At 45.4% G+C, this 27,134-nt stretch overlaps 1 protein-coding gene across 8 annotated transcripts in view; it reads left to right on the top strand.

Moving 5' to 3' along the window:
* The window catches only part of LOC115406036 (myomegalin), a 49,523-nt gene that overhangs the window by 14,049 nt on the left and 8,340 nt on the right, over positions 1-27,134 (top strand). For 5 of the 8 annotated variants that reach the window (XM_030115903.1, XM_030115902.1, XM_030115907.1 and 2 more), the window contains exons 1-23: positions 15,019-17,023; positions 18,209-18,346; positions 18,497-18,616; positions 18,701-18,793; positions 18,876-19,259; positions 19,343-19,444; positions 19,629-19,766; positions 19,862-20,041; positions 20,181-20,375; positions 20,458-20,625; positions 20,796-20,912; positions 21,000-21,077; positions 21,161-21,264; positions 21,426-21,568; positions 23,713-23,846; positions 24,920-25,083; positions 25,164-25,464; positions 25,601-25,805; positions 25,887-26,006; positions 26,097-26,359; positions 26,445-26,653; positions 26,741-26,858; positions 26,948-27,065. In XM_030115903.1, the coding sequence (XP_029971763.1) occupies positions 15,695-17,023; positions 18,209-18,346; positions 18,497-18,616; positions 18,701-18,793; positions 18,876-19,259; positions 19,343-19,444; positions 19,629-19,766; positions 19,862-20,041; positions 20,181-20,375; positions 20,458-20,625; positions 20,796-20,912; positions 21,000-21,077; positions 21,161-21,264; positions 21,426-21,568; positions 23,713-23,846; positions 24,920-25,083; positions 25,164-25,464; positions 25,601-25,805; positions 25,887-26,006; positions 26,097-26,359; positions 26,445-26,653; positions 26,741-26,858; positions 26,948-27,065 (4,921 nt within the window). In that variant the 5' untranslated portion in view covers positions 15,019-15,694. Of the gene's footprint in view, positions 1-3,314; positions 3,392-7,747; positions 7,872-7,982; positions 8,141-8,236; positions 8,394-9,536; positions 9,591-15,018; positions 17,024-18,208; positions 18,347-18,496; positions 18,617-18,700; positions 18,794-18,875; positions 19,260-19,342; positions 19,445-19,628; positions 19,767-19,861; positions 20,042-20,180; positions 20,376-20,457; positions 20,626-20,795; positions 20,913-20,999; positions 21,078-21,160; positions 21,265-21,425; positions 21,569-23,712; positions 23,847-24,919; positions 25,084-25,163; positions 25,465-25,600; positions 25,806-25,886; positions 26,007-26,096; positions 26,360-26,444; positions 26,654-26,740; positions 26,859-26,947; positions 27,066-27,134 lie in introns of those variants that run through there. The other 3 variants (XM_030115904.1, XM_030115901.1, XM_030115908.1) reach the window with 2 other exon arrangements.

Raw genomic sequence — 27,134 nt, 5'->3', positions numbered from 1 at the left:
GTATTTAATAGTATTTAAAAGTATTTTCTTTTTATTTATTCCAAAAGTGACTAAAAAACATGGTCAATTAAATCTCTTTTTATGGGTAATTCACTTACATTGCACACAGCGCTGAAGGCCTTCCAAAGAGATATCAATGCTCGACAACCTTATGTACTATTTACTCATAAAATATGCTTGGCAGCATTACACTGGCCAAAGCCTCATATACTTAACCATTCCCAGTCTGGAAGTCTGGAAATTCACTGCGTTCTCATTGGATTTCTATAAAAGGTTGTTGTCATGTTATGAAATGTTCTACTATTTTATTGATTTTTTGTTTTGTTATATTATCAAACTGGAGTTAGTTATATGTGTGTAATGCTTTGCTCAGACATTGTTTTCATAGATTAAATATGTTATATAAAGTTGAATTTACAGATAAATGCATCAATCTGGGGGAACTATCTGAATGAATTGAAAAATCAAATGTTCTTGATGACTTTGAAGTTACCATGGCAATTAAAAAAAAGGCAATTTTGCATTTTATATTATCAAGCTCTGTTGAGCGTGAGGTACAGCATATCAGTATGTTTGGCTATAGTTGTTACTCTGACTGCAGGTCAGAGATATTGCAGAAAGCTTGTCCACATAGAGATGTAAAACTTTATTTTGAAATCAATTCAATGTGTGGAGAAGTCAGTGCTGGATTTCCTACCAGGTTAAAGAGTCACAGCAGCGTTTTGATGATTTACACAAGTTGAAAGACTGAAGAGAGATAAAAACGTGAACAATCATCTCACATTCAGCAGTCTCAGTTTTGAGATATTCCATATAAACAGTTCCCAATGTAGTGTTGGCTGTGATCGACGAGCACATAAAGTACATCCTGCAGCATAGTGTCACGTCAGACGACACCGAGTGGAAATCTGTTTAACCAATTTCACTCTATTTAATCAGTATCCCGATATATGTCATTTTCCTGACTACCTTTTGTGAAATGAGCGCAGAAACATGACAGCCTTGAGCCAGAGAGCACGGATTAAAATGAGGACAGATATTTGCATTTGAGATTAAAAAAAGTGCGAAAAGTGAGAGTGGAGAAATCAGCGTTCAGGTACATTTACCTATAAATTGTACTAGAGTAACAAAGTATTAGTAAATTATTACTAACCTCCTCACACTGACAGATAATCTTAATTAAAGCGACCTCCTTCTTTCTTCTAAAGTCAATAATCAACTCTTGGATTTCATCAAACGTTTACGGTGGTTTGTCGTCTTAATTAAACAGTGATACTGTATCTGTCAGACTGGATGAGGATATCCGTCAGTGGTGCTCTGCGCGCTCGAACCTTGTTTTTCCGTCATGTCGGCTAAAAGTGGATCTGTTGCTGAGGGCAGACCCTCCGCCACGGGGCAGGGGGGGCAGGGGGGGCAGGGGGGGGCAGGGGGGCAGAAGGGCAGGTGCAGCCATCAGGCTCTATATATAGAGCTGTTTTCGAGATGGAAGCCATCTCTCTTACTGTCAACAATGTTGTTGACACACACACACACACACACACACACACACACACACACACACACACACACACACACACACACACACACACTGTATCTGGCACCACATTACCACAAATGATTCAAGAGTGTATGCAGCATATCAGCATTTTGTATCACATGTGAAAGGTCAGTGGTGCGTGCAGTGCCACTGCTTTTTTTTTTCTTTGCTCATGTTCATTAAATAATGACTGAGAACTTCAGAGAAGTGGACTTGTCTGTAACTGTGAAGGTCTGTAACAGCAAAATACCAACTGTACATCAGATATGCATAATGTAAAGTAAAGGAGCTTCTTCCTTTATTCTCTGGACCTATATTGTCCTGGTAATGCTGCGAAGTGAAACCTCCACACCTGGGTATTAATTATTTAGTGAAGGAAAATTAATCTGCATTCAACAATTGAAATTAAAATTACTGCCACAGATCCGCACAGAGTGACAGCAGCATCCTTGCTGAAGGCTGAGCTGATCTTCACCTCCCTTTCAAATGTGTTAAAATCAGACAATGAAACATTTTCACACATTAATTATTTTGCATAAAAGCATTTTTCTCCATCTGTCCAACATTCCATCAAGATAAACGTGCCAAATGGATAGACTGTATGTTTTTTGCATGTCAGCTTATATGTGTGTGCAGGCATTTACACATTTTCATCCTTTTTTTTTTTAATAATTGGGCACTATTCTGTATCTGTAACCTGACTTGAATGATTTTAATATTCATGCTGAGTTGTTCCCTCACATGGGGTTGAATCTGGGGTCTCCAGAGTCGCATCACCCTTTCACCAGACACAGATAAAGTGTCCTCTGCTCTGTCTGAGGTTAGAATGGAAAGAATGGATCCCATCCCCTCTGTGTAAATCCTCCATTCCCCCCTCTCATCACAAAGAGCACTGCCTGGCCCCCTATATGCCCCCCCCCCCCCCCCCCATGGACCCCAGCAGGTAAACAAACAGTGGAGTTTAGCCCTTTGGCCCCCTGGAGTGAGTATCTGAGCCGCCCTGAATTCTGCAGCTCTAAATTTATCTGCCCCGTCAGACGCTGAAGACACGTTAAACCCACCTGCTCCGATTCCCACAGCAGAGCGACGAGCAGCCCCGCTCTGCACAGAAGAGGAAACAAACTGTCAATTAAGAATGAAACACAAGCAGGTTTTGTGTTTAAAAAGCCCTCCCCTAATTCTGCTGAAACAGCCGTCAGACATTGAGGCTTCTTTCTGAATTGACCTGTTCAGACCAGTATAGACCTGAGATCTGCCCTGTTTTCATACAGCTCAGTTAAACTTCAGAGCAAGATTTTGTTCTTTTTTGGCGGTCGGGAGTGAGAGCACACACATGTATCATTGCACACAAACGCACAAACCGTCCATTCATCTTCAGTACCACCTCATCCTGGAGCCAGTCCCAGCGAACTGTGGTCAAGCATGCAGTAAAATGTATTCAGCCACCAACCGAGTATTTTTTCATTCAGGAAGAAAACTTATTGCTGCAAAGGTTTACCGGTGCGGAAAGTTTAAGATTGTAGGCATGTCAGCCCCGGAGTAGAGATGAAAAGATGCATAAAAGATTCCTAACAGTGCATGAACCTTAATGTGTATGTGAAGTGAACCTTTTGAATCCTTAAGACCTGGTGCATTTTAAGACAGGAAACGAGTTTGCCACAATCTGGAGTTTCCACAGACTTTCTGTGTACAGTTCATCTCTCACAATACATTTAATGTTGGATTGTAAAATGCTTGTGGATACCTTGATTGACCCTTCGCTCTTCGTCTTTTGCAGAACATCGAGCTGAAAGTGGAAGTAGAGAGCTTGAAGCAGGAGCTCCAAGAAAAACAGGACCTTTTGGACAAAGCCCTGTAAGTCCAGAAATATGACTCTGTAACTCTAATGCAAGTTAATGTGCTAGAAATAATGTTACGAGGGTTTAAAGCTTGCCTCCCTTTCTGATTGATTTGAATCTGGTAAAGTAAATGTCATTTCTTCGACCGTGGGTGACACCAGCAGCCTGGCGAATATTTTATTGATACATGAAAATGCCTGCAGACGATATTTTGATATGACCGACAGTTCTGAGGAGCAGCGGTCTGCGTGGCTCCCAAGTCATGTATCGGTCATTCTCAACATGAAAGTGTGTGTGTGTGTGTGTGTGTGTGTGTGTGTGTGCGTGCGTGCGTGCGTGCGTACGTTCGTGTGTGTGTGTATGTGGTGTCACTCTATCTGTGGGTGTTAGAGTGTGTCCCTGCTAGAGATCATCAGTCTAATCTCCACATAGTCCCGTTATCGTGTCTCTAACAGCCTGTGTGGAGCTGCTGATTGAGAACACACACACACACACACACACACACACACACACACACACACACACACACACACACACACACAAACTCATGAAGGTAGAGCTTGCTTTAATCAAAAGTTTCTGACACTTGGTTCCGTCAAGCGTTCACACAGTATACGAATCTCATCAATGGACTGAATGTTTTTTCTTGTAAAGGTGCTGTGAGGTTCAGTCATGAGTTTGGTTTTTCATAATTACAAAGAGCTCCAGGCTGTACTGTGTTTACTGTTCTTCCGTTATTCTGATTAGACTTATTACAGACTTGATACTTTATTTACTTGTGTTGGTTGCAGCTCAGAAACCAGCAAATAGGATGTAGAGACAATATTGTTTGTCTTCAGGGTTTCTCCTAAGTTGGTGTAAAGGATAGAAGCTTCAGTAAACACAGTACTCAGATTACTGGAAATGTATTCTGGACGTTTTCAGAACCACTCTTCATCACTCTTATGAGTTTGCTGTGAAAAAAATAAATATTACTCTATAGTTTTTCTCTTCATAATGGTTTTATATTGCCTCGATTCACCAACTAAAATAGAAATTTGACCATTGGTGGAGGCTGATCTGTGATTCAGCGTTGTTCATCACACGTCAGCTGTTACTGTTCCTGGAAGGGATAATCTGGGTCTTATTACAGCTTTCTATTTTAGCTTCCACCGTTCCTCCTTCTCTGCACGTTCTGTAGCTTTGGAACCTATTCTTCTCCAAACCTGTCATTATGTGATTTTCAGTCTGCTTCCAGTCATTTTCCACATATTGTTTCTTCAACGCGGCAATGAAGGACAGAAAAGTATGAATGAAAATAAGCTGGAATAAATGTTAGAAAATGCAAATACATAAATGGCATAAATGAATAAATACTCAAATGCAAGCCTAAAAACCTTATATATATGTGTGTGTGTGTATATATATATATATATTAAGGCTGTGACTTTAATGCGTTAGTTACGATTAATTAATTACAGAAATTTTAACGCGATAAAAAAATTATCGCAAATTGTCGCGGAACGTTTGTCACCGGACGAGTTTCACCCGGACATATTTCGCTGTGACACAACAACGGAACAGCTCCCGACTTGGTGAGTTTCTCGTTAAATCTGGCGACTTTCCAAAGCCTCCTGGCGACTTTTTTTGTCAAAAGCGACTAGCAACAAATTTAGCGACTTTTTCTGGTGCTCTGGAGACGTGACAGGACGTCTCGTTCTGCAGCTGCTGTCCTCAATGAGCTGCGGGTGCTGCGTGAGCCCCTCCCCCGTCCCAAAGCACTCACAGGCGGTCAGTCTCACGCAGCGCTCCCTCCTGCAGTCAGAGCAGAGAGGAGACCCACACCACTCCTCCACACTTCAAATGAATCGCGTGTGCACAAATACGCCACTGCTCACTTGCTGACAAACCAAGAATCAACAGAAGAAAATTCATTTGCAGTTCTAAACATATTTAGGGTGTTTTTTTAACTCACATTTTGCTTCTCCCATGACGTTATTCCTCTCTCCTACAGCGTCCATTACAATTACATGCAAATTGCAAATTAGGTAACGACCTCATCTAGCGACTTCTGGCGACTTTTAGGACAGCCAATAGTGACTTTACTTACTGGGGAGTTGGCAACACTGCTCCCGACGACAGCGCACTGCTTGGTCTCATGCACAGAAAATTTAGATTTAAAAAGCCAGCGGATGGCAGCGTGGATAAAACCAAAGCTGTATGCACATTGTGCAGCAAAGAATTTGCATACCATCGCAGCACATCGAGCCTGCTATATCAACTGAATGCTAAGCATGTCGCAGCAGCGGCCAACACGCAAGCCTGGCATACAGCTAGAGTTGAAGAGGACGTCACTCCGACTACTTCAAGGACCCTCGCCCAGCCCAACAAAAGTTGCACTAATCAATGTGTATTGGTTTATTTGTCTTGGTTAAATTCCTCCTTCCTTGCTGAAAAAATGAACAGTGTTTTGTTGCTTAAGCTTATGTATCACTATATTGATTCACTATACCAAAATCCATTAGAAAAAGAAAGGTTCTCACTGATCTCGGGTCAAATGTCGATATGCGATTAATTGAGATTAATTAATTACAAAGGCCCTAATTAATTAGATTAATTTTTTTAATCGAGTCCCACCCCTAATATATATATATATATATATATATATATATATATATATATATACACACACACACACACACACACACACACACATATATAAGCATTATATATATATATTTTTTTTTTTATTTATTTTATTATTATTTTTTTTTAAATACTGAACCATAATTTTGAATAAAAATTCATTTTTCCTTATAAAACCTGAAGAAATAAATGTTTTAAAAACATTTCAATTAATGAATACGGTAGATACTTAAATCCATCTCTGAATAAATATATAGAAAATTAAATGAATGACTCAATTTATAATCAGGAGAATAAAGGTGAATATGTATCTTTGTCTGTGCATCTGTCCCAGCAGTCGGCTCCGGTACTCTAAATAGTTTCTGACCCAGATTAGTAAACAGCGTCCATGCGGCTGCCCGCAGGCCTGCAGGTCTCGTCCACTCCACATAAAGGACACTTGTCTGTGAGACAGACCGGGTGAAAATATCCCAGATATCTGAGCTGCTGCGTGCGGCAGATGGAGTTAAAAACGTACGTAGCAAAGGTCCAGAGCAGGCCCTCGTGGCGACAGGGTGGCGTCTGCCATTCTGGGAGCAGGAATTCTGGGATACGGACAGATGCCGGCTCGGGAGGGAGGAGGACATATCGCCAGGAAAGATGAACACAGAAAGAGAAAACATTTGCTCAACTTTAGATTACAAATGGGATATTTAAATGCTTGGAAAATGCAGCTTGAACGCCGATCGTGCGAATATAAATGAAATAAATTAGAGTACACATCATGTGGGAGGCTCTCACTTCATCTCTGCTATAAGAGGAAGGATGAAAGTGTATCCCATGAGCACAGAGACAGACTGAAAAGAGATGACGTGTGATTTTTGCGGTTTGAGCCGGTGTCTCCATCATGTCCTAAAACTGACCTCACTGTCTGCATCTGTGCGCAGATAAAGTGATGTTGGAGGTCTGACTCAGTGGAAACAGCTCCAAATCTAAAATAAGAAGGCCCTCTGTATGTCCCACATTTATCTTTAGCTAAACAGAAGTAAAACCAAACATATTGGAGCTCCTGCAACACAGTCTTTTAGTTCTAATGCTGGTGGTTTGATGCTCCATCGCAGTGTCCCTGAGGAAGACACTGGACGCCGAATTGCTCCCAGTGGGGGTCGAGCACCTTGCAGGGCAGCTGCAACATTGATTTGAGTGTTTGCTTAAATGGGCGGATGAGCTTTTATACAGCTGCAGCAGTGAAAAGATGCAATTAGGGGGACCTTTCATGGCAGTAAAGCTGCTTCACCAGTGCAGAAAACAAAGGAAATGATCAATAAATGTTTTTTTAACGTCTAAAAAGAAGTCGAACAGTGAACTCACTTAGCTCTAAACTATTGAGTGTTGCAGTTCTGTCACCTAACATTGCAAAAAGTACTGAAAACTAAAAAGACTTTAGGTGCTGTTCCTCATCTGTCCACTTGGAGATCACATAAGGTCATCATATAATACATTTTTTATTGATAACTGTAACAATGATATGTGCTCATTATATGAAAAACCCTTTTACTCTTCAATTGATCCCTTTTCATCATGATTTCCTCTCAGACTGTTGATATTTTCTCCAAAAATGAGGGAAACCAGTAAAAAAAAAAATCTCACTGTAGTGGAAAATGAGTCGGATGACGCAACGAAAGATCCCACCTGACTTCTTATACTCACATACTCAGGTTTTGCATGAAGGAATATGAAGATCGACTCTGTTCTTCTCCTTCTTCAGCACGGCGGCAGAGAGCTTGACCAATCACAATGAGGCAGAGCTACAGAGACGATGTCAGGAGAGGCAGCAGGAGATCGACCACATGCAGCAGGTGCTCCAGACCAAGATCCAGCTCCTGCAGGAGGTCGCTGCACTCTGCCTGACTTTCTCCACCTGAGCTACAAGTGCAACGGCTTCACAAATCCTCACTGTGTGTGTGTGTGTGTGTGTGTGTGTGTGTGTGTGTGATCCTCAGGAGGCCCAGCTGGCTCGGAGCGAGGCGGAGCGGATGGCCTCGCTGGCCGGATCGCACTCCCACGCCTCCCTGCTCTCCTTAGACACCGCCATGGAGGACATCCCCGAGGATGAGAAGCCTCCGAGCGTCCTGTCCCCGTCTAACACCAACAAAGACAGGTGTGTAACATCTGGACATCTGGCTCCCTCGATCATGCCCCCATCAATGTTCAAGATGAACTGAGCCATTCACAGCTGTCTGCTGTCTGTCCTCAGGTTGATCGAGGAACTGACAAAAGAGCTTCACTCCAAAGAAGCCCTCATCACAGAGCTGTCTGGAGAGAAGGAAACACTCACCCTCAGGGTGGGAGAGCTGGAGGGGCAAGTTCAGGAGCTCTCCTCATCTCTGCTGCAGAAGGACAAGGATGTAGAGGTATAAAGAACCCAAATCTCCCTTTAAAATCCACATCAGTATTCTTATTGGGTGGCTCCTAGCTAAATCCCCTCACCCCATCACGCCATCAGCAGAACTTGATTTATAAAGGTATGTTCTTCAGGAGTCCATGAAATAAAATGTGGCGTACCCCATGGCTGAATGTTTGGCCCCTTGCTCTTTGACTTATAGATGCTCCCGTTTGGGAATGTCATCAGCCATCATGGCATCAGCTTTGACCTTTCATGTGTTTATGAACTTCACTTCAATGCGAAGTGCCCTACAAATAAATGTTTGAGTGATTTAAATGAAGACACTGTAGTTAATACTCAATGTAGGTGTTTACATGTTTCCATTTCGGCCTCATGCATGTGAGCAGTTACAGTCAGACCCTGAACGCTTTCTGTATACAGTCTATAGTTGGTACGTCCATGTGGAGCACCGCGTCTCCTCTGCTGAGGCTCCTGTAGCAACATACGCAACATTCCTCGGCCATATTGTAACAGTTATTTTGACTCCTGCTCACTGCAGAGGTCTGCATGTGCTGGACACTGTTTTAGCAAACACGCACATACGCCGAGAAAGACGCAAACATGAAGTCATCTCATGCAACCAGGGATGCCAGTAACACTCTAGAAACACTCTTTTTACTGTAATTAGGTATTAGAGTATGTGATTGTAAGACTTTTTTCAACAAACAGTACTTGAGTGCAACTTCAACAATGTAGTCAAATTTTTACTTTTACTATTTGTATTTACTGTATGTATTTACTTCAGTATGTTCCATGATATTTTACTACAGTTTGAGTGGTTGTACTGTAGTTGCTATTAAGTACAAATGATGATGACTATTTCTACCTCTGTTTGCATCATTTTCTATTCATATGCAGGTTTATTTTTTACTGTTCTTGTTTCTGTGTGTATTTCTGTCCCTAATGCATTTATTTTAGCGCTTCCAGGAGATCTAGTATAAAGCCTTGTATAAATAAATAAAGTGGAACTCCAAACGGGTGGCTGTGCACTAAATATATGCCGACAGGTGTTTTAAATTACATTTTTGTTCTGAAAGACAAGCAATATGCTGTATGTTGCGTACAGTGACTATAAATACGTTCATTCATTTTCTCTCCTTTATTTTCACAGTTCTATCAGGAAGAACTCGGGCAGGAGAGGCTGCGAATCGAACAGGAGATGCAGGTAAGTGACTCAAGATAGCTTCATTTCTGCCCGTTTTGAAGCATTTATAATGCAGTATGATGCCGGACCGTACAGTGGTGCAGTGGTCGGCACTGTCACCTCACAGAGAAGAAGGTCCCATTTCATATCTCCATTCTGGCTTTTCTGATCAATGTTTTTTTTATGTTTTTTCTGCTCTTGTGCGAGTTTGATTTGGTTGTGATGATGAATGTTAGTTTTGCCTCATGGATGGATGGATGGATGGATGGATGGGATTTTCACGTGTCCGAAGTGTCAGAACAGTGCTCCTCCTGTTTGAGTGTAGAGTCGTTGCTTTGTCCAACTCTGCCTCCTTGTGGAGAAATGATGCATCACATATTCAAGTCAGAACAGTGAATTGTGCAGAGCAAAGCTAACATAATTTAATTTTACAAACAATAGTCTTTATAGCACAAGTTATGAATGACAGCTCAAAGCTTTACAGATATTCTGAGAAAATGAAATGAAAGAAGTGGTCATGATAGTCAGGAGAGACACAATGATTTGTATGTGGGAAATTTAATATGTGGGATATGAGGGTTTACCATTGAAATATTAGAAATGCCTTGAAATTACTGTCTGTTTCTGTCAGAGGTGAAAGATTTCTGAATATGAATGTTACATTGCTGAAATTGGCAATAAAGTACTCTAATTACAAAAAGCAGCTTTTACACTAGAACTACATGGAACTGCATTTTCAGCTAGATTCGTTTGACCAGTGCAAACTACTACCACTATTACTATTACTACTACTAATACTACTACCACTACTACTGCTATAGCAATATAATGACGTTACACTACTGTAAACAAATGCTATGAAAGAAGTGTAAATATGCAGTGACAGTCGTTATTCTTGATTTCTAAAGCAGTTTTGTAAAATAGATTACACAATATAAATTCTAATATATGAAATATAAGTGTAAGTATGTTAAAAAAATATACTGATAAATGCAGAAGTACAAGAAATGAAACATAATTATAGAAATGTGAGTGTTTTCAGTTTTTCTGCAGAATTTTGTAGTTGAAAAATAACTAAATTAAATCAAATTGGCCATTGATTAACCTAGAAACAAATACATATTCAACCTATCCAACTGTGCCAGCAGAGAGAAAAGCTGTCAGAGGAGGATTTGTATATCGGCATAGATGTTGTTTAATATTCTTGGTTAGATGTGATGAGAAGGTTGCAGGGATCGCTGTTGTTTTCTGATCAAAGCTCTTTAACCTTCACATCGAACAAAACACCTCAAAGAAATCCAGTTTTCTATTTCAGTTTTCAAATAAAGCGGAGCTGTCACCACTCCCACACAGAGGGCGGAACTCACTCGATTAACTCGAAACTCACGTCACATAATGCTTTTCTCACAGCTGAAGGTTTCTTTTGTTCATGAAGAAGCTTTTACTTATATGTACATAACATTTGAGAAAACTGACCATAACTGAAACATCATGACCACATCAGCAATACATTATTAACTGTCATAATTCAATTAATACGACAATATCAGATTTAAGTTTTCATTTTAAAATGTATTATTAGTCTATACAGATATGATTTTTTTTTTTAAATCAACACAATGAAACAATTTTCGATTGTAAAAACATCTCCAATTCAGTTTTTTACTCAGATTTCACAGTGATTTTAAGTTAAAGTTACGTCATAAATCGCATTTCCCTAATGTGAATATTTGTGAAATATCGGCTCCTCTGCATGATGCAAAAAGAAGCCTGCGCTCAGGGAGTCTGCGGCGGTTCACTGTGCTTCAATTAAAGCTTCCAGTGGAGGAGCACAGAGCTTGTCTCATCATATAAAGTACCACAATCTCATTACATTTGCAGGCCTGAGCTGCAGTGACGTCCCCAAGGACGCATTTCTCTCTTCAAGTACAGATGAAGGAGGAGCTCAGGAAACTCAGGCTTTAAACCTTGATTACTGAAAAATGTCTACATTTAAGCATATTAGTGGCCTTTAAAAGTCAGTAATATTAAACACCATAATTCTAATGCCAATAGTTGTACATACAATAAATCACATTACATAATTTTCATGATTCACAGCTTGAAATTGTTTCTTAAGGGTGTAAAATGTAGAATCCTTGTAAATCATTCTGATTTACATTTCAGTCGTTCCACACTAAAACCTCGGTGGGATTCAAACCCTCCACTTCCTGCCTCTCGAGAGCAATTACTGCTCCCCCTGGTTGAATTGCTCTCAGTGATATATCTATTGTGGTGTTCCCTCTCACCTGGGTCGGCATAGCAACTCTGTGCAACGTGGACTCGTTGCAACCAGGATTCAAAACCCATTTCCACCACTCTGAAGGTAGAAATACTGAAGTAATTTCACGCCAGTAAATTAATATTCCTGCTAAAAAAATTCATCTTGTTTGCTACAGACATACAAATCACAAGGTTTGATTACGATTTCAAATTGTGCAAATTGTACTCTAATAAATCAACACAGCAAAAGAAATCCAAGTAGAACCAGAATACTGCTTTCTAATGTGTTTGTTCCTCCGATGATGAGTTGGTTCAAAGCTCTTTGTTGTTTTCAACATGTCAACATGTGACGTTGCAGGAGTTTTAACTTGTAAATGTGTTCTGAATGAAAGATGCAAATATTGTCTGTGAGCAGCAGGCTCTCTACGCTCCAATTTGAAACTGAATGCTGCTGTTGTAGTTAGATATGGGTGCAGGTGCAGAGGAGTCACTGTTTGAACCTAATTGAGCTCGACTGGTCATTTAAGCATAGTGAATATCAAAACATGCCATAATTTCTCTTTTGTTTTGGGGCAAAGAAGTACGAGGACTCTCCAGAAATGTACAGATATTGCACGTACTACACAAAACTCTCGTTCAACAACTTAAAACTCTTTTTTTTTCTCATGAAATTTATGTTCAAAAATGTCCTTTTGCTTTTTTTCCCTTCAAATTTCTGCTGCTTCTATTGTGTATTTTTGTAAATCTCATTCGTGTGAACATTATCGATAGTTTCTACACTTGGAATCAGTCAATGTGTGTTTCAGCTTTTATATTTTTTGATGTTGGTGTGCTGGTTTTTCCAAAGATCAGAAAGTCACTTTCAAGGAGTGCGCGTGTGTGTGTGAGCAACTCTGGTTTCAGTCATTTGTCAATAGGTCAGGTCGACCTTTGAGTGCTGGACACTGATATCGGGTTGTGTTTGTTTAGGTTCTAATCCACCAATAAGGCTTTGTGAGGTGGTGGCTGAGGTCGGGGGTCGAGGCTGTTCTTGGCCCGATGGCTTGTGTCGGGTTCTGGGGACCGATGTCTGTTCTCCTACAGGCTCCTCCTGGCTGGGGGTGGTCTTGTCTTTGTTCTTCCTCTGGTGCGGCCTGGGCTGGAGGCCTGGTCTTCTCTGGGCTGCTGTGCTTCTGCACCCTGGAGTCCGGTGGGGTGCTGGGTGGTGTGGTCCGGACCCGCTGGTCCCATGTGCTGGGAGTGCTGCTGTGAGCCTCCCATCAAGTTCTAATTGGAAACAAACCACACACACAACCACATGCATAATGTTCTTTCAGAAAAAAATGCACTACTGTCATTGCTTGATTTCTGCCATCGCTCACCAAAATATTGAATTTATTAAGTTATGTATCTATTATGATTGTTTTCTTTATTTCGATTCTTGCTTGGTGGTTTTTATTGAACCTGTCATTGTTAACGGAGCTTGTAACAAGTTTCCTTTTGTATTATTTGGTCACTCGGCTTCAAAAAGGTGGACGACCCCTTCTGTGGATGTTTTTCTACTTTGTGTGTGTTTGATGGTCACGGTGTATCAGCGTGACCATCTGTTGGTTCCTCGTGGGGAAACAGAAAATACAGGCACTGCAGCGACAAACACGTGGTTGTTTGGCCATCACAGTGAAATCATTGTTGAAATATCAGCACCAGGGCAGCAGGAGATCATAATAATCCTCATAACCTTAGGGGAATACCATGATCACTGATGTTCTTTAGTAATGTGCTGAAGTGTTGGATTATTCTGAAACTGGGACTTTCAAAATGTGGGAGGACGTTCTGTCCTCTAAAAAGACCCGTACAGACCCTGTTATCACCACTCCTCTGCTGAAGCTTCACCGTGAAACTAAACACTCGCAGACAGTGGACACACCCTCTGTCAGAGACATATAAAAGTGAAAGCTTTTGATTTATGTGTATAATATATCTCTGCTCTCAGACACACCATACAGTGGATAAAAGTAGTTTGAAGTAGTTTGAATTTTCTTGAACTGACATACATTTTCAAGTTGATTTATTTGTGAGTACTTATGGGGAGTACACACCCATCATCACAGAGAGGAATTAAGATGCAGAAGAGTGTTTACTTGCACTATCAATAGCATCCATTTTATTCTGTAGAGTTCACTCCGATACTGAAAGTTATACCAGTTTATATAAAAGCATAAAAAAAGAATTCTTAGTTGCAGTAAATGAGCCCTCGTAGTGAACTGCTTCTGTATTTTAATGGAAACCTATTTTATTGATAGAAGATTGCAGAGGTGGATAAATTTATGGAAATATGTACAACTGCAGTTACATTTCTTGAATTGTACTCAATTACAAGTTGAAATACTGTTGTTAAAAAAAATAATTACAGATTAATCACATTTGATTACATTGTCAGTAGCACCCATTCAAGTTTGTTAATTATACTATATGAGTAAAACTATGAAAAAACACAAATGAAGGTACAAGCCCCCAAAAAATCCATCTTAATTACTGTAATGTGAGTATTTAATCACTTCTATTGTAAATGAATGATTGATGTGTGCAGATGATTGAGTACTGAAAACATTTAGTTATGTTCAACTACGGTTGTACTTCTTATGTTGTACTAAATGATAATGTGCTGTTGTTTTATCAATTTTGTAAATTGTACTAAACTCTACTTAAAGTAGGTTCCATCATACTGTTAAGAGTAATCTGAGTATTTGTAGTTAGAACTGACTCCCTTTTTTTTAAAGATGGAATAAAAGTCGCATAGCTGTGTTAGAAAAGGTTACATTACTTTATAAAATAGATTAATAAAGGCATAAACAGATATGTTTGTAACTCTCGGGGTTATTTATTTTTCCATGGAGCATTTCCTCTGTTCAATCATGCATACTGAGCAGAGAAAACAGGCCAGGAGAAAGCGTTCCAGTCTCAGGGGGAGTAACACTCTCTTTGTTTTGTTTTTATAGTCCAAATAAATCGAAAATTTCGTACATTTATATATAAACGTGTTTCATATGAATATTTCGTCGTGGTGAATCGTTATTATAGAAAACAATAGACTGTAATGAGTCCCTTTTGTATTGGTGTGTGCCGCTTCGCCCCTGTTTCTCCTGAATGGTACGGTCCGCCGCTGCGGGTCTGGCTCAGGCCGACACGTCGTTACTCCGCCCGGAGGAGCGCTCGCTGTGCGGGGCAGAGCTCGGCCGCTCCCCATCAGCCTCAGCCAGTCGGTGTCAGCCCTCCTCCGTCTCCTGCTCCCCGACGCCGGACACCGACAGCCGCGCTGGATTCAGAGGATCGTCCCGTATCTCCGGCGGATCGTGATCACCCCACCCAGATCATCACGAAACCCCCGCGCGCTTGTGCGCTGCGACTCGTGCGTTCGTGACAGCCGACTGATGGTGCAGAGGCACGTGCGACGGCGTTTTTTTAAGGGAGGAAAAGCGAAGGCTGCGCTTGATATTTTTGGACATCGTGATTATTTTCTAAAATATGACCCACCGCACGGAATGAATGGACACAACATGATGCGCGTGCGCCATGTTCCCGATGCACCTGCAGCTCCTGCGAATGGAGGCTGATCCCGAGATGATGGATATTCACTAAGTAGCCACATTATGCGTTAATCTGCGTTTTTTAACTTGCCAAAAGAACACGTGCAACCATCTTTTACAAGCCTTTGTCTCGTCTACCTCATCTTTGTGATGTTTTTGTCAAGATTCATACCAGGAAGCACATTTAATATCTGCATTCTGCTGTGACGAAGCTGGACTTTTTTCAAATATTTTTTAAGAGGTCAGATTCATAAGATAGATTTGGATCCTTAAACAAGGTCAGCGTGACACTCCTTGATGGTTTTAATCCTTGATCTCAAGATGAAGGAGGCGTGCCGCATCTGTGGACGTGAGCTCTGTGGGAACCAGCGGCGATGGATCTTCCACCCCACCGCCAAGCTCAACCTGCAGGTGCTGCTGTCCCACGCCCTGGGCCAAGACCTGACCCGGGACGGCAGAGGGGAGTTCGCCTGCTCCAAGTGCACCTTCATGCTGGACCGCATGTACCGCTTTGACACCGTCATCGCCCGCGTGGAGGCTCTGTCCATCGAGAGGCTGCAGAGGCTCCTCCAGGAGAAGCACCGGCTCAGGCAGTGCATCGGCGGGCTCTACCGGAAGACCAACCAGGAGGACGCCGCTGTGACTCTGACTGGAGCCGACAACGGGTCGGGAGATGGCATGGTGGATATTTCAGGTCTAACTCATGCCAAGTACTGCGCCCTTCTCCAGGAGGACCTGGTCTACTCTCTGTATGAGTCCTGGGCTGAAGACAGCCTGGACTGCCACCATCACCACCACCCTCAGTGTCCGACAGGCCCAGGGTCAGAGGTCACAGGCTCACACCGCTGTGCTCCCAGCACTCCCCGGAGGTGCCGCGGCTGTTCCCACTTGCGAGTGGCGGACTCCGACTATGAAGCGGTCTGCAAGGTGCCCAGGAAGTTGGCACGGAGCATCTCGTGTGGGCCGTCAACCAGATATTCGGCCAGTGTTATCGGAGGGAGCATGGCTGAAGGAGGCGCAGGTGGAGACGGCAAAGATGTGGAAGATTCAGACGAGCCCCCCTCTTCTCTGACTCTGGTTCCGGGGTCTCAGGACCCCTCGGGGACATCAGACAGCGATCGAACCCTGGCTGGCCGAGTTAGCTCCAGCCCGTCTTTGGCTTCCCTGGAGACGACTGAGGAATACATTCAATCCAGCACCATAACAGATGGCCTGCTGAGTTCCCCCAAGGAGCCATTAGAAGACCGGATATCTGACTCCCTGTTTGAGGAGCCCATCCTAGACCCTCACGGCAAAGCCTCGCCTGGACCCAGCCTCTCTTTGGCTGTCTGCTTGTTGCAGAGTTACAATGTTTACCGGCCGGTCCGCAGCGCTAAAGGAAGCAAGCTGCCAGTCTTGCACCGGAGAAGCCCCAGTAACGCAGGCGCCAGGCCGAGCTTCCCCGACCCTGTCCTGGGGATGTCCTACGGGACCCCAGATTGTGAAAGAGACGCCCACTTACTGACACCGGAGCTGGAAACTCCACTTATCAGGCTGAGCGCTGATGTGGATCCAGATCTGAGACTGGCTGAGGTGGAGGATTTGAAAGATTTGTACAAAGAGTATCCTCCCCCGCCTCCCCACCAGGTAAAATAGCTTCACAGAGCCGTGATGCTGAAAATAATCTCACAACCGCATCATGGTGACAACAGTTGAGGGAGTTATTATACTGGAAATCAACTGCACAGGCAATACATTATTTGGCCTACTTAAAAAAAAAAAATGCTAATAAAGCAGCTGCCCACAGCCTCTGTAACTAGCTTTTATCTGTTGGAAGATTTACTGTGTGTGTGAGGACACACCATTCGTGAGAGGAGCAGTCAGCTGTGGGTAAAGAGAGGACACGCTTGGCCTAATTACCTCGTGAGTGTGTGTCTGTCATGAAAGTGAAGCAGAAAAACAAGAGGGGAATTAAAGACCAAACTACCAGATGCCTCAGTCTCACTGATGAGACCTGCATTTAATATGTACTGGCTTATAAAATGTAAAGCTTTTGGCTCATGATTTGAAGCCATCGAGACTCTAATGTTTCTACACACTCCTAAAGAGTGAACACACCCCAGCTTCAAGCAGATGAGTCTCATTTTTTTCCATTATGTGAGGCCAATTCTGATCATTTCCAGACGATTCCTCTTGTGCATTTCTCTCAGAATTAGATGATTTTTTTTCCCTCAGTAATAGTAGATGGTCTTTATTCACGGTCTTTGCTGAAGTAGGCTGCATGTGGGGAGACGTTAAGACAGAGTCAGTCCACCACTGGCCTATTTTCATTCCGAGCCCTCGAGGCAAACTGGTCCACGCAATGTCAGACCACCGCTTTATCTCTGCACTGGTTGGATACCACAGTGACACAGTTTAGCGATGTGCCACTGTTACATAGTCTTAAAAGGAAGCAATGCATGAATTCAGTTCTACAGTAAAAGCTAAATTAAATGGGAGTATAGTCTGTGACCTGAGAGCTGGGAGCCTTTAAATGTTGGTTATGTAAAGATGACAGGAGCACTATGAGTACTCGTGCTAACTCGTGCATGCAAAACCTCTCCCGTGGCTCTTTCCTCATCGTAGCTTTTTACAAAGTTCACACTCGAATGAGCACAGTTTACATATTTTGTATGCAAACTGCATTACACAATCCACTCTGGTGGCTGTACAGCCTGCAGCTTGGCTTTTATGAATTCAGGACGAAACACAAACGATTCAGTCTCTAGAACTGCTGAAAAGACAGAGACACATGGGGAGTTGTGTTTTAAATTCTGACCTTGTCTTTTACAGAGCCTTGTTGAAGAGCAGCAGAGCCAGCTGAACCAGTACGAGTGTGCGGCCGGGCAGTGTGTCAGTGAGCTGCAGAAGGCTCAGCTGCAGGTTCAATCCCTGCAGGTCAAGATCCACGAGAGCGAGGCCAACAATATGGTGAGAAACTCTAAAGCTTGAAAATTCTGTGGCTCCATCTCTGACTTTTAGTCTCTAAATAGATTAAAGTAATGATGCACCTGAGTTCTCGGTGAAAGTATCGTCCCAGTCCGTGCTGTGACTGCATGAACACAATCGTCTCGTCTGCAGAAGCTGCAGGAGAAGCTGAACGAGATGGAGTGTGAGCTGCGATCGCTCCGTCAAGCCTCTCAGAGTCAGGAGAGAACCATCCAGGGCCTGACCGAGTCCATCAGCACCAAGGACAGCGAGGTGTGTGTCTGAGAGTCCTGAGATTGTGTTTGTGTGTGTGTGAGTGTGTGTGAAACCTGTTGTTGATGACGTGTTGTCCTTCAGGCGCAGGAGCTGTACCAGCTGATCGAAGGGCAGAACACCACCCTGTGTAAACTACAAGAACTGGCTCATCGTAACCAGCTCTCTCAGTGCAAGGTGAGCTTTGATGCTCCTGATGCTGAATCATTTCTCATCAGCCGTGAAGGACGTGTCTCACTCTGGCCCCGGTTCTCTCCAGACTCCAGCGGGGGTCAGCGAGTCCTTGGTGCTGGCGCAGCTGCAGGGTGAGCTGGTGGGAGTGCAGAGCTCGCTGTTCTCCCTGGGCCTGGAGCTGGAGGCCAGCCAGAGGAGTCTGAGGCAGAGCCAGAGGCAGGGAGACGACCTGCTGAGCTTCAAGGATCGGCTCAACTCCGACCTCCAGGAGGCCCTGCAGCACCGGGAGGTCACCGAGAAGCACAACCAGGACCTGCGCTGCGCCCTGCAGAAGATCCGCTCCGAGCTGGAGGCCAAAGAAGCGGCTCTGAAAGAGAGCGAAGCGGAGAGATACGCCGTGGTGCAGGAGAAAGACCGCAGCATCACGCAGCTCAGGCGCTCTCTGCAGGACAAGGAGCAGCAGTTGCAGGTCACATTTGTTGTCTTACATAATCTGCACGTATAAACCCACGTGCACGCGTTTCTGACTGTGTCTATAAATACAATCTGCAGGACTACTCGGAGATGCTGGATTCAGCAGGAAGCACCAAACCCAGAGATACTCTGCTGGACAAGCTGAGGGAGCGCATTAAAGACCGAGACAGAGCTCTGGAGGTAAAACACTGCGGTACCTGCACACACACAAAATCAGGTTAAAATAGTGTAAATGTGAATTTGTATAAATTCGGTGTCATTAACATCAAATAAACCGTTTAAAGTCGTCAAACTGATATAGTCAGTGTCATGACTTGGTGTGCTGCTCGGTAACGGGAGTTTTGGCTTCTGCTGTTTGCTTCAGCGCTCTATCGATGACAAGTTCCGGTGTTTGGAGGAGCAGGAGAGTCAGGTGAGGGGGCTGCAGCTCGCCCTGAGGGAGAAGGAGCGAGATCTGGAGAGGCTGCGCTGCATCCTGGCCAACAACGAGGAGACCATCACGGTAAGATCTAACGTTCACAACTCCTGGAGCACGCTGGAGCCACACATGTTTTTTTAAAGTTATTTTTCGGGGTGTCATATTTCTGTTTTTTTCAGAGTCTTGACGGTTTGATGCGGGGTAAAGAGCTGGAGCTGGAGCAGGCTGCAGAGGCCTACAGGAACCTCCAGTGGCAGAAGCAGCAGAGCGAGGCGAAGGAGAGGAACGCTCTGCGGGAGAAGGACGCCATCATCGCCCAGCTGCAGGCAGCCCTGCAGACACGCAGCCAGGAGACACAGGTGCAACACGTTTCCCCTGAAAGTGCCTGGAGAGGCAGGCTCACCTAGACAAACCTGTGCTACTCGTTTGGTTTCTACAAACGCAGCAGGTGTGGTGACGCCGGAGTATTTTTTTTTGTTTTTTTGCACGTTGCTGCAGGATCTGACGGCCGCCCTCATCGCCCGGGTTCAGGCCAGTCCCTCTGAGGTGGTGGAGGAGCTGAAGGCTCGGCTGGCTCTGAAGGAGAAGCTCTTCCAGGAGCTGCTGTCGGACCGCAGCCGGCAGTCCGACGAGCATCAAGCGCAGATCAACGACCTGCTCAACACCCTCGGCTCCAAGGATCAGTATCTGCAGGTAGACCCTGCTGCTGGCCGCCAACACACACACATCAGTACCAGACACAGCCTCTCACCTCCCTCACCCTCCTGTCCACCAGGACTACTCCTACCGGCTCTCCTTAGTGATCGACGAGCGGACCGGCCAGCTGCAGGAGCTGCGCAGGCTGCTGTCCCAGCGAGAGCAGGAGCTGAGCCAGCTGAGGCGGGACCGGGAGAGAGAGACCGGCGCCGAGAATCTGCTCAAAGAGAAGGAAGCTCTCATCAAGGTACCTGCTCATCCTGCCGCTTTCATCCCTCTTTAACCCCCCCACATCCTAAACATCTAGTTTTTTTAATTACCATGCCTTGTTTTTGTCTTTTTTCATGCTTTGTGGTTGTTTTTTGTTAACTTTGTCTCACACATAACCTGGTCTCGCTCTGATGTTTCCTCCTGAAGGAGCTGATGCAGACTCGGAAAGAGGCCGTGCAGCCGCTTTCAGAGGACGGCGAGGCTGAGATGAGGGCCCTGCAGGAGGAGATGCAGCTGGTGCTGAAAAGGGAGAAAGAGACTCAGGTATCTGTGGACGTCGAGAAAATACTTTCACACACTTTTTTTTTCTTTACTCCCGCGAGTTACATCTTTTGTGTTTTCCGTCGGCAGAAGGAGCTCTCTGCACTGCGCTCGTCTCTGGCTCATCAGCAGTCAGGAGGCGCCTCGACAGAAGCTGCTGATCATCACGTACGATTCCGCTTCGCTCCGTTGCTTTTCAGGCGTTTTCTCTGCTTTGAAATATCTCATTCCTTCTCGGTCGTGTGTTGCAGTGTGTTCTGGAGCAGCTGGTGTTCGAGTACAACCAGCTGAACGACGCGCTGAGGGCAGAGAAGAGATTGTACCAGAATCTCACTCAGATTCATAAGAGTGACAGGTAGATTTAACCCTTTGATTCCCATTTCGCTCCCATCCTGGCGTGACTGACAGGATTCAGCAGGCGTCTCCGAAACCCTGAAACCCGGGGCGCCCTCGGTGTTGATGTGTTTGTTCTAAATAACCTGCTTTCCCCCCCTCCTCCTCTGTTTGCCCCTGCAGCAGCTCAGAGAAGATCCTGGCCCTCCACACAGAGTTAGATTCGGTTCAGGCGCTCCGCGGACAGCTGGACGAGGTCCTGGCTCGGACCCGTAGCCTGGCCCTGACGCTGGACAGGGCGGCCAAAAGACGGGCCGACTTTGGAGGTGGGAACGGGCAGAGTCCAGCCCCCACTAACGCTCCGTGACGCTCCGCTCGTGGTCACAGCACCCCCGAGTCACGTTGAGGCGGAGCCGCCTGCGAGCGGCGGCGGTCCGCCGAGCCCGGACCGCAGCCCGGCCCCGCGCTCGCAGGCGGCTCCATCTCCAAAGCACAAGCACTACTCACACTCACAGAGCCGTGTGCAGAGCACTGCGATGAAGTGAAAATGTCAGAGTTTTATTTATTATATTTTGTGTGGTGTGGTTTAGATTTTTTTTTTTTTTTTTTTAACTGCCTGCGTATTTGCTTGGTAGCTTCTATCTTGCCATGTTTCTGTGTACTGTCTCTCACCGGTGTCGCTCTTCCAGCCTTACTGTCACACTGAAGTCACGTCTTGGGGAGAAATGCCAGCTCATGCCTTAGAGTGCAGCGTCTCACCATCTATCACTTGTTTCTATATCATCTGTAAAAAAAACAAAAAACAAGATGTGTGGATTCAACAATTCCCCCTCAGAAAATATTCCCCCCCCTGTTCGGTTCAGACCTGACCTTGAACCTTCACCCACCTTCGTTCTTTGACGTGAATCCGTTACAAGGCCGTCGCAAAGTTTCTGCATGAATCTTAAGGTCATCCTCGTTAGAATGAAGCTGCAAAATATGCCTAGATTATTTAAAATAAACGTTTATTAATGGATTTTTTTTCCAGTGTCTGTTAGCTAGTTTAACTTTATCCAGATGCAGTCAGATCTTGCTGAGCAGTTTATCCAGTTTACACAGTGCTCTTTATCTTCACGGATGCCAGAAATACTTTCCATTTTAAACATTTACATCGGTTAGAGGACATTTCCTAAGAATCTGTGCCCTGGTTTTTCATCAAAGATGGAGCCATTGTCAACCACTTTTTTTTTTTTTTTTTTTTTTTTTTGTATTTCAAAATGCATCAAAATAAAAATGTGCTTTGCCCGAAGCACGTCTGGTATGGATTCCTCTTTATTGTGTTTTTAAGTGGGAACATGTTGAACGGATGCCCCGATAGTGAACCCCTAACCCCCCCCTCCTCCATCCTACAGTGTCATACTTGTACTATAAGCACAACACAACAGTCACAGACTGAAATATGTCTCAAACATCAAATATCTGAAGAGGATCCAGGTCTTGTACACACACTGAAACATTCAAATGGAACAACAGAAATGCATATCTAGTGCAAACAAGTGTGTTTTGTCCTCGCTCCCTCATGCATGAGATTGTGGCATGGTCGTCATGTTTGCATGGCTCTTCGGCTGTAACACACAGTTGGATCTTCACAGTTCCAATTAAGGCCATCTTTTGGACCCTTTCAATAAAAAGAAAAAAAAAATAGTGAATTTAATGAGGAAAAAAACCCCGTCCGTTATTACAGTAACGTGCCACAGTGTGTAGACGGGGCCCCGCATTCAACCTCTTCGCCCTACGAGGCACATTGTTTGAGCGATAATAGCCCAGGGGTTTCACTCCGTCAAATTTCCTGCCTGTTTACAAAGAGATTCAGTCTATATTCACCTCACTGAAGGGTGGAGACCTCTCACTGATGAAGGCCTTTTGAAAAATGATGGACTATATCATAATCCTATAATAAGCCTGAGCAGCGGTGGATACACACCCCTCCAGCTCTGACTCACAGAGTGTGTTTTTGTGCGCCGGCCTGTGGCGTCTCGTTATATAAAACAGCCTCCCCTTTTAACTTTCCAGTGAACTCCTGCACTCTAGTCAAATCATGCACGTTTGTGTGTGTGTGTGTATATACACACAGCGGCTCAACGCAAACATGACGTGCAACTGCCATAACCCCCTTCAGCGTGTGGAAATGTGTTTTTAGTCTAAAATCCATTTCATTCCTTCCCGCTGAAGTTTCTCCAGTGAGCTCATTTAAACACACACTCGGACTGGGCCGCACCGGCTTGAGTGTTTGGCTTGCTGGCAGAGTGTGACATAACATTTCCCTTCAGTCTCATGACTTCAACAAACGGTGATTCAGTGCAGAGACGGGGCGAGAGCGCAGCCCGCAGAGAGGCTGCACTTCGCAGGGATCAGCAGGGCGGCGGCGGACGGGGAACTGAAAAATAAGGAGCTGAAGAACATTGTCCTTAAATGGTGTTTGTGATTCCAGAGCTCAGCACTGAGGAGGAGGAGGAGGATGAGGAGGAGGAAGGAGACAACGAGGATGGCAGCAGCGACGAGTTCACGGACAGCATCGAGGATGACGAGGATAACGCGGCTGCCAGAAGTTTGAGCTCCAACCAGGTACAGTGAAATACCTTCATTCCAGCCTCGTAGGGTTGTTTCTGCTCTGACGCTCCTTAAAACTAATGTCAAAGAAAAGTAGAAGATACACTTTGTATTATCCAGAGCAGACCTGGGAAACTGCCTTAAGGTTGGCTGATCCTAATCTGTCTCAAGCTCTCAAATGAAACAACAAAATGCAGCTTCAACACACTTTTCTTTTAATTTCATCTCTAAAGTGTTAAACAGACCGGCTCCATAATGTGAAATATATTCAGATAAGTGGTCAGATTTATGTGTGAGTGCAGCAGCACGTAAAGAAAAGAGCTTTAAGATCAGTCCTGGAGCTGCCGGCGAGGAACAGTTTAAACTGGAGTCGAGCTGCAGCACGTTTTCACCAGCTTCAACTTTTAAATGCGTTTTTTAACATCAGAGAAAACAGATACATGTACCATTTGTGCATTTAAAGACATTTCAGACAATGGATTTGAAGAAAAGATATATACAAAGACATATAAACAGGTGTGATAAGTGTGATAAAATTAAATAGGATGAAATGAAGAGACAATACATCCCCAAAACAACAGAGGAAAAGATGCCAAGAAAGTAGAATTATTAATCTAAAATGATATTCTTAAAAGGGAGAGTGAAATAGCATTTCTGAAAGATACAAACATATAAAATATATCAAAAGGATATGTCTAAAATCATAGAAAAGTAAAATATTCTAAAAAAAAAAAATAATGATTGTGGAGAATAAAGACACTTTAAAGTCAGGGAACATTTAAATTTAAAAATGGACTAAACTTTGAAATCAAACCCTCCTACAAGATATCAAAATTGTATTGGAGACCAGTTGCTGGTGTTTCCTTCACACAACATAAGCTCTGATCTGCTCCCGTTCCCCACAGTCCTAAAATGGACAAATCTGAGTAGAAGACGGACGGAGGGATTATCAGCCTGCCTCAGATCCTGAGATTATTCTGCTTTGAGGCTAAAAAGCATCTCAGTCCAGCGTTCTGCTGCAGGACCGTGTCGCGCTGTGTAAACTGGTAGAAATGATGAATGAACAAATTGTTCCGATGTGTTTGAAGGCCGGTGGAGCGGAGGGCGTGGCCGGCGGCCTGGTGAGGAGGGCGCTGTCTCAGAGGGCTGAGGTCAAGCAGCTGGAAGACGCCAACAGAACCCTGGAAGTGGAGCTCGGGGAGATCAAGTCCCAGCTGGAGAAGGATGGCTACACCTCTGTGGCCCAGATGAGGTGCGTCTCGGTTCGATGGTGGATGTTTACCGTCAGCGTCACTTGAGGCTGAGCGCGACTCCCCCGCCTCTCTCTGGCAGGAGCGCCCTGCACAGGCTGCAGCAGGAGTACGAGGCTTTGAGGGAAAGCCGGGAACGGGCCGAGGAGGATTACGAGAGCCTGAATCAAGACGACCAGGATGAAGAGGAGGAGGAGGAGGAGGAGGAGGATACTGAAGAGGAAGATGAGGAGGAGGAAGAGGAGGAATTATGTCCAGTGGCAGTGGGGAAGCGAGGCCCTCCGTCGGTCTGTCTGAGCGATGAGCCGGGGAAGAGGCACTGCATGAGGCCGTGCTCTCTGGACCTGAGGACCAGCGCGCCTCACCTCCACCAGCCCCAGACGGTAACGAGACCCATACAGGTTCAGATCAGGACCTTCCAGTCCTCCTGGCAGAGACCTTCCAGCAGCTTCTCTAGAAAACGCTCCAGTGTGAGTCTGACAGCCGGAATGAAACCGAACCTTTTAAAACTTCTTGCAGGAGGCGGGACCGGCCGGCGACGGCGGCGAGCTGGGAGCGCTCTGGCGGGACATGGACGAGGGTCTGCGTGAGCAGTCGGCCCGTCTGCGCTCCAATCTGGCCCTGAGCCACCAGGAGAACCGGGAGCTGCAGGAGCGGCTGATGGTGTCCGAGGCCACGGTGCACGCTCAGGCCGAGCAGCTGAAGGACTACAGGGACCTGCTGAGTGAGTCTCCGTGAGGAAAACACACACACAGCCGACTGTAACAGGAGCGAAGCTTCAAGTAACGTCCGTTTCCCCTCTGAGCAGCGGAGACTTCCGTCCAGCAGGCCAGCAAGCAGGTGCAGGTGGACCTCCAGGATCTGGGCTATGAGACCTGCGGCCGCAGCGAGAACGAGGCGGAGCGGGAAGACACCAGCAGCCCGGGTGAGGAGCGCAGCGGCAAAACTGTGACTAAATCATTTTATGGCTTTCTCACAAGCTCCAATAAATCATCTCCATCTCCATCCCTTTCAGAGTTTGACGACCTGGAGATGTGCACGTCGCTGTCCCACCATCAGGACGGCGAGGCGACGGGCGGCGGCTGGTACGGCGGCGGCAGCAGCAGCAGCAGTAACCGAGGGACGCTGGAGGAGTCGGCGTCCCTCCAGCACCTGGTCCAGGACCTCCGCGCTCAGCTGACCCGCTGCCACAAAGTGATCCGCGGCCTGCAGCTGCGCGTGCGCTCCCTGTCCACCACCAGCGACTACGCCTCCAGCCTCGAGCGCACGCCCCGAAAGGTACCAGCGTACAGCAAGTTCCACGATTTACTCTCTTCGCCTGTTGTTTTGGAGGTTATTTATCCTTTAATATGGTCTCTTTCAGGTGAACTGGGCCTTCCAGACCTCGCCGGCCCCCAGCGCCCTGGAGGAGGACGAAGGCTGGATGTCTGACACTCAGGCCGTTCGCTCTGAATCCAAACCCAGCGCGGAGCTGCAGGAGCTGGTGGCGCGAGTCGCCTCCCTGGAGGCTCAGCTGAGCAGCAGCGGCAGCAAAGACCAAGCAGAGGAGGGGAAATGTGCCACCTGGCCCGGGTGAGGAGGAGGAGGAGCGGAGCTGCTTCATCCAGAACTGAGTCATAGGAGTCGAGGCCGCTCACTCTGAGGCTCCTCTCTTCACAGGAAGTACAGCACTCTGATCCAGACTCAAGCTCGTGAGCTGTCCCACCTGCGGCAGAGGATGAGAGAGGGCCAGGGAGTCGGACACATCCTGACCCAACACCTTGGAGACACCACCAAGGTGCTGCTCACACACACCTCTGTCTGCAGACTACTGTACATTCCCAGAGCCCAGTCCTGAGCCTCATTCACTCTCTCCGCTGCGTTCAGGCCTTTGAGGAGCTGCTGCGGGCCAACGACATTGATTACTACATGGGTCAGAGCTTCAGGGAGCAGCTGGCTCAGAGCTCGGCGCTGGCACAGAGAGTGCTCACCAAGATCAGTGGACGTAAGCAGCGTCTCTTCTCAGTCCAGCACGCACAAACTCTCCTCATCCTTGCAGTCGCAACACAGTGTC

The sequence above is a fragment of the Salarias fasciatus genome, chromosome 18, assembly GCF_902148845.1.
Source record: "Salarias fasciatus chromosome 18, fSalaFa1.1, whole genome shotgun sequence".
NCBI classification, from domain to species: Eukaryota; Metazoa; Chordata; class Actinopteri; order Blenniiformes; family Blenniidae; genus Salarias; species Salarias fasciatus.
The sequence above is the reverse complement of the archived record's forward strand: the minus strand, read 5'-3'. Positions and strand labels throughout refer to the sequence as shown.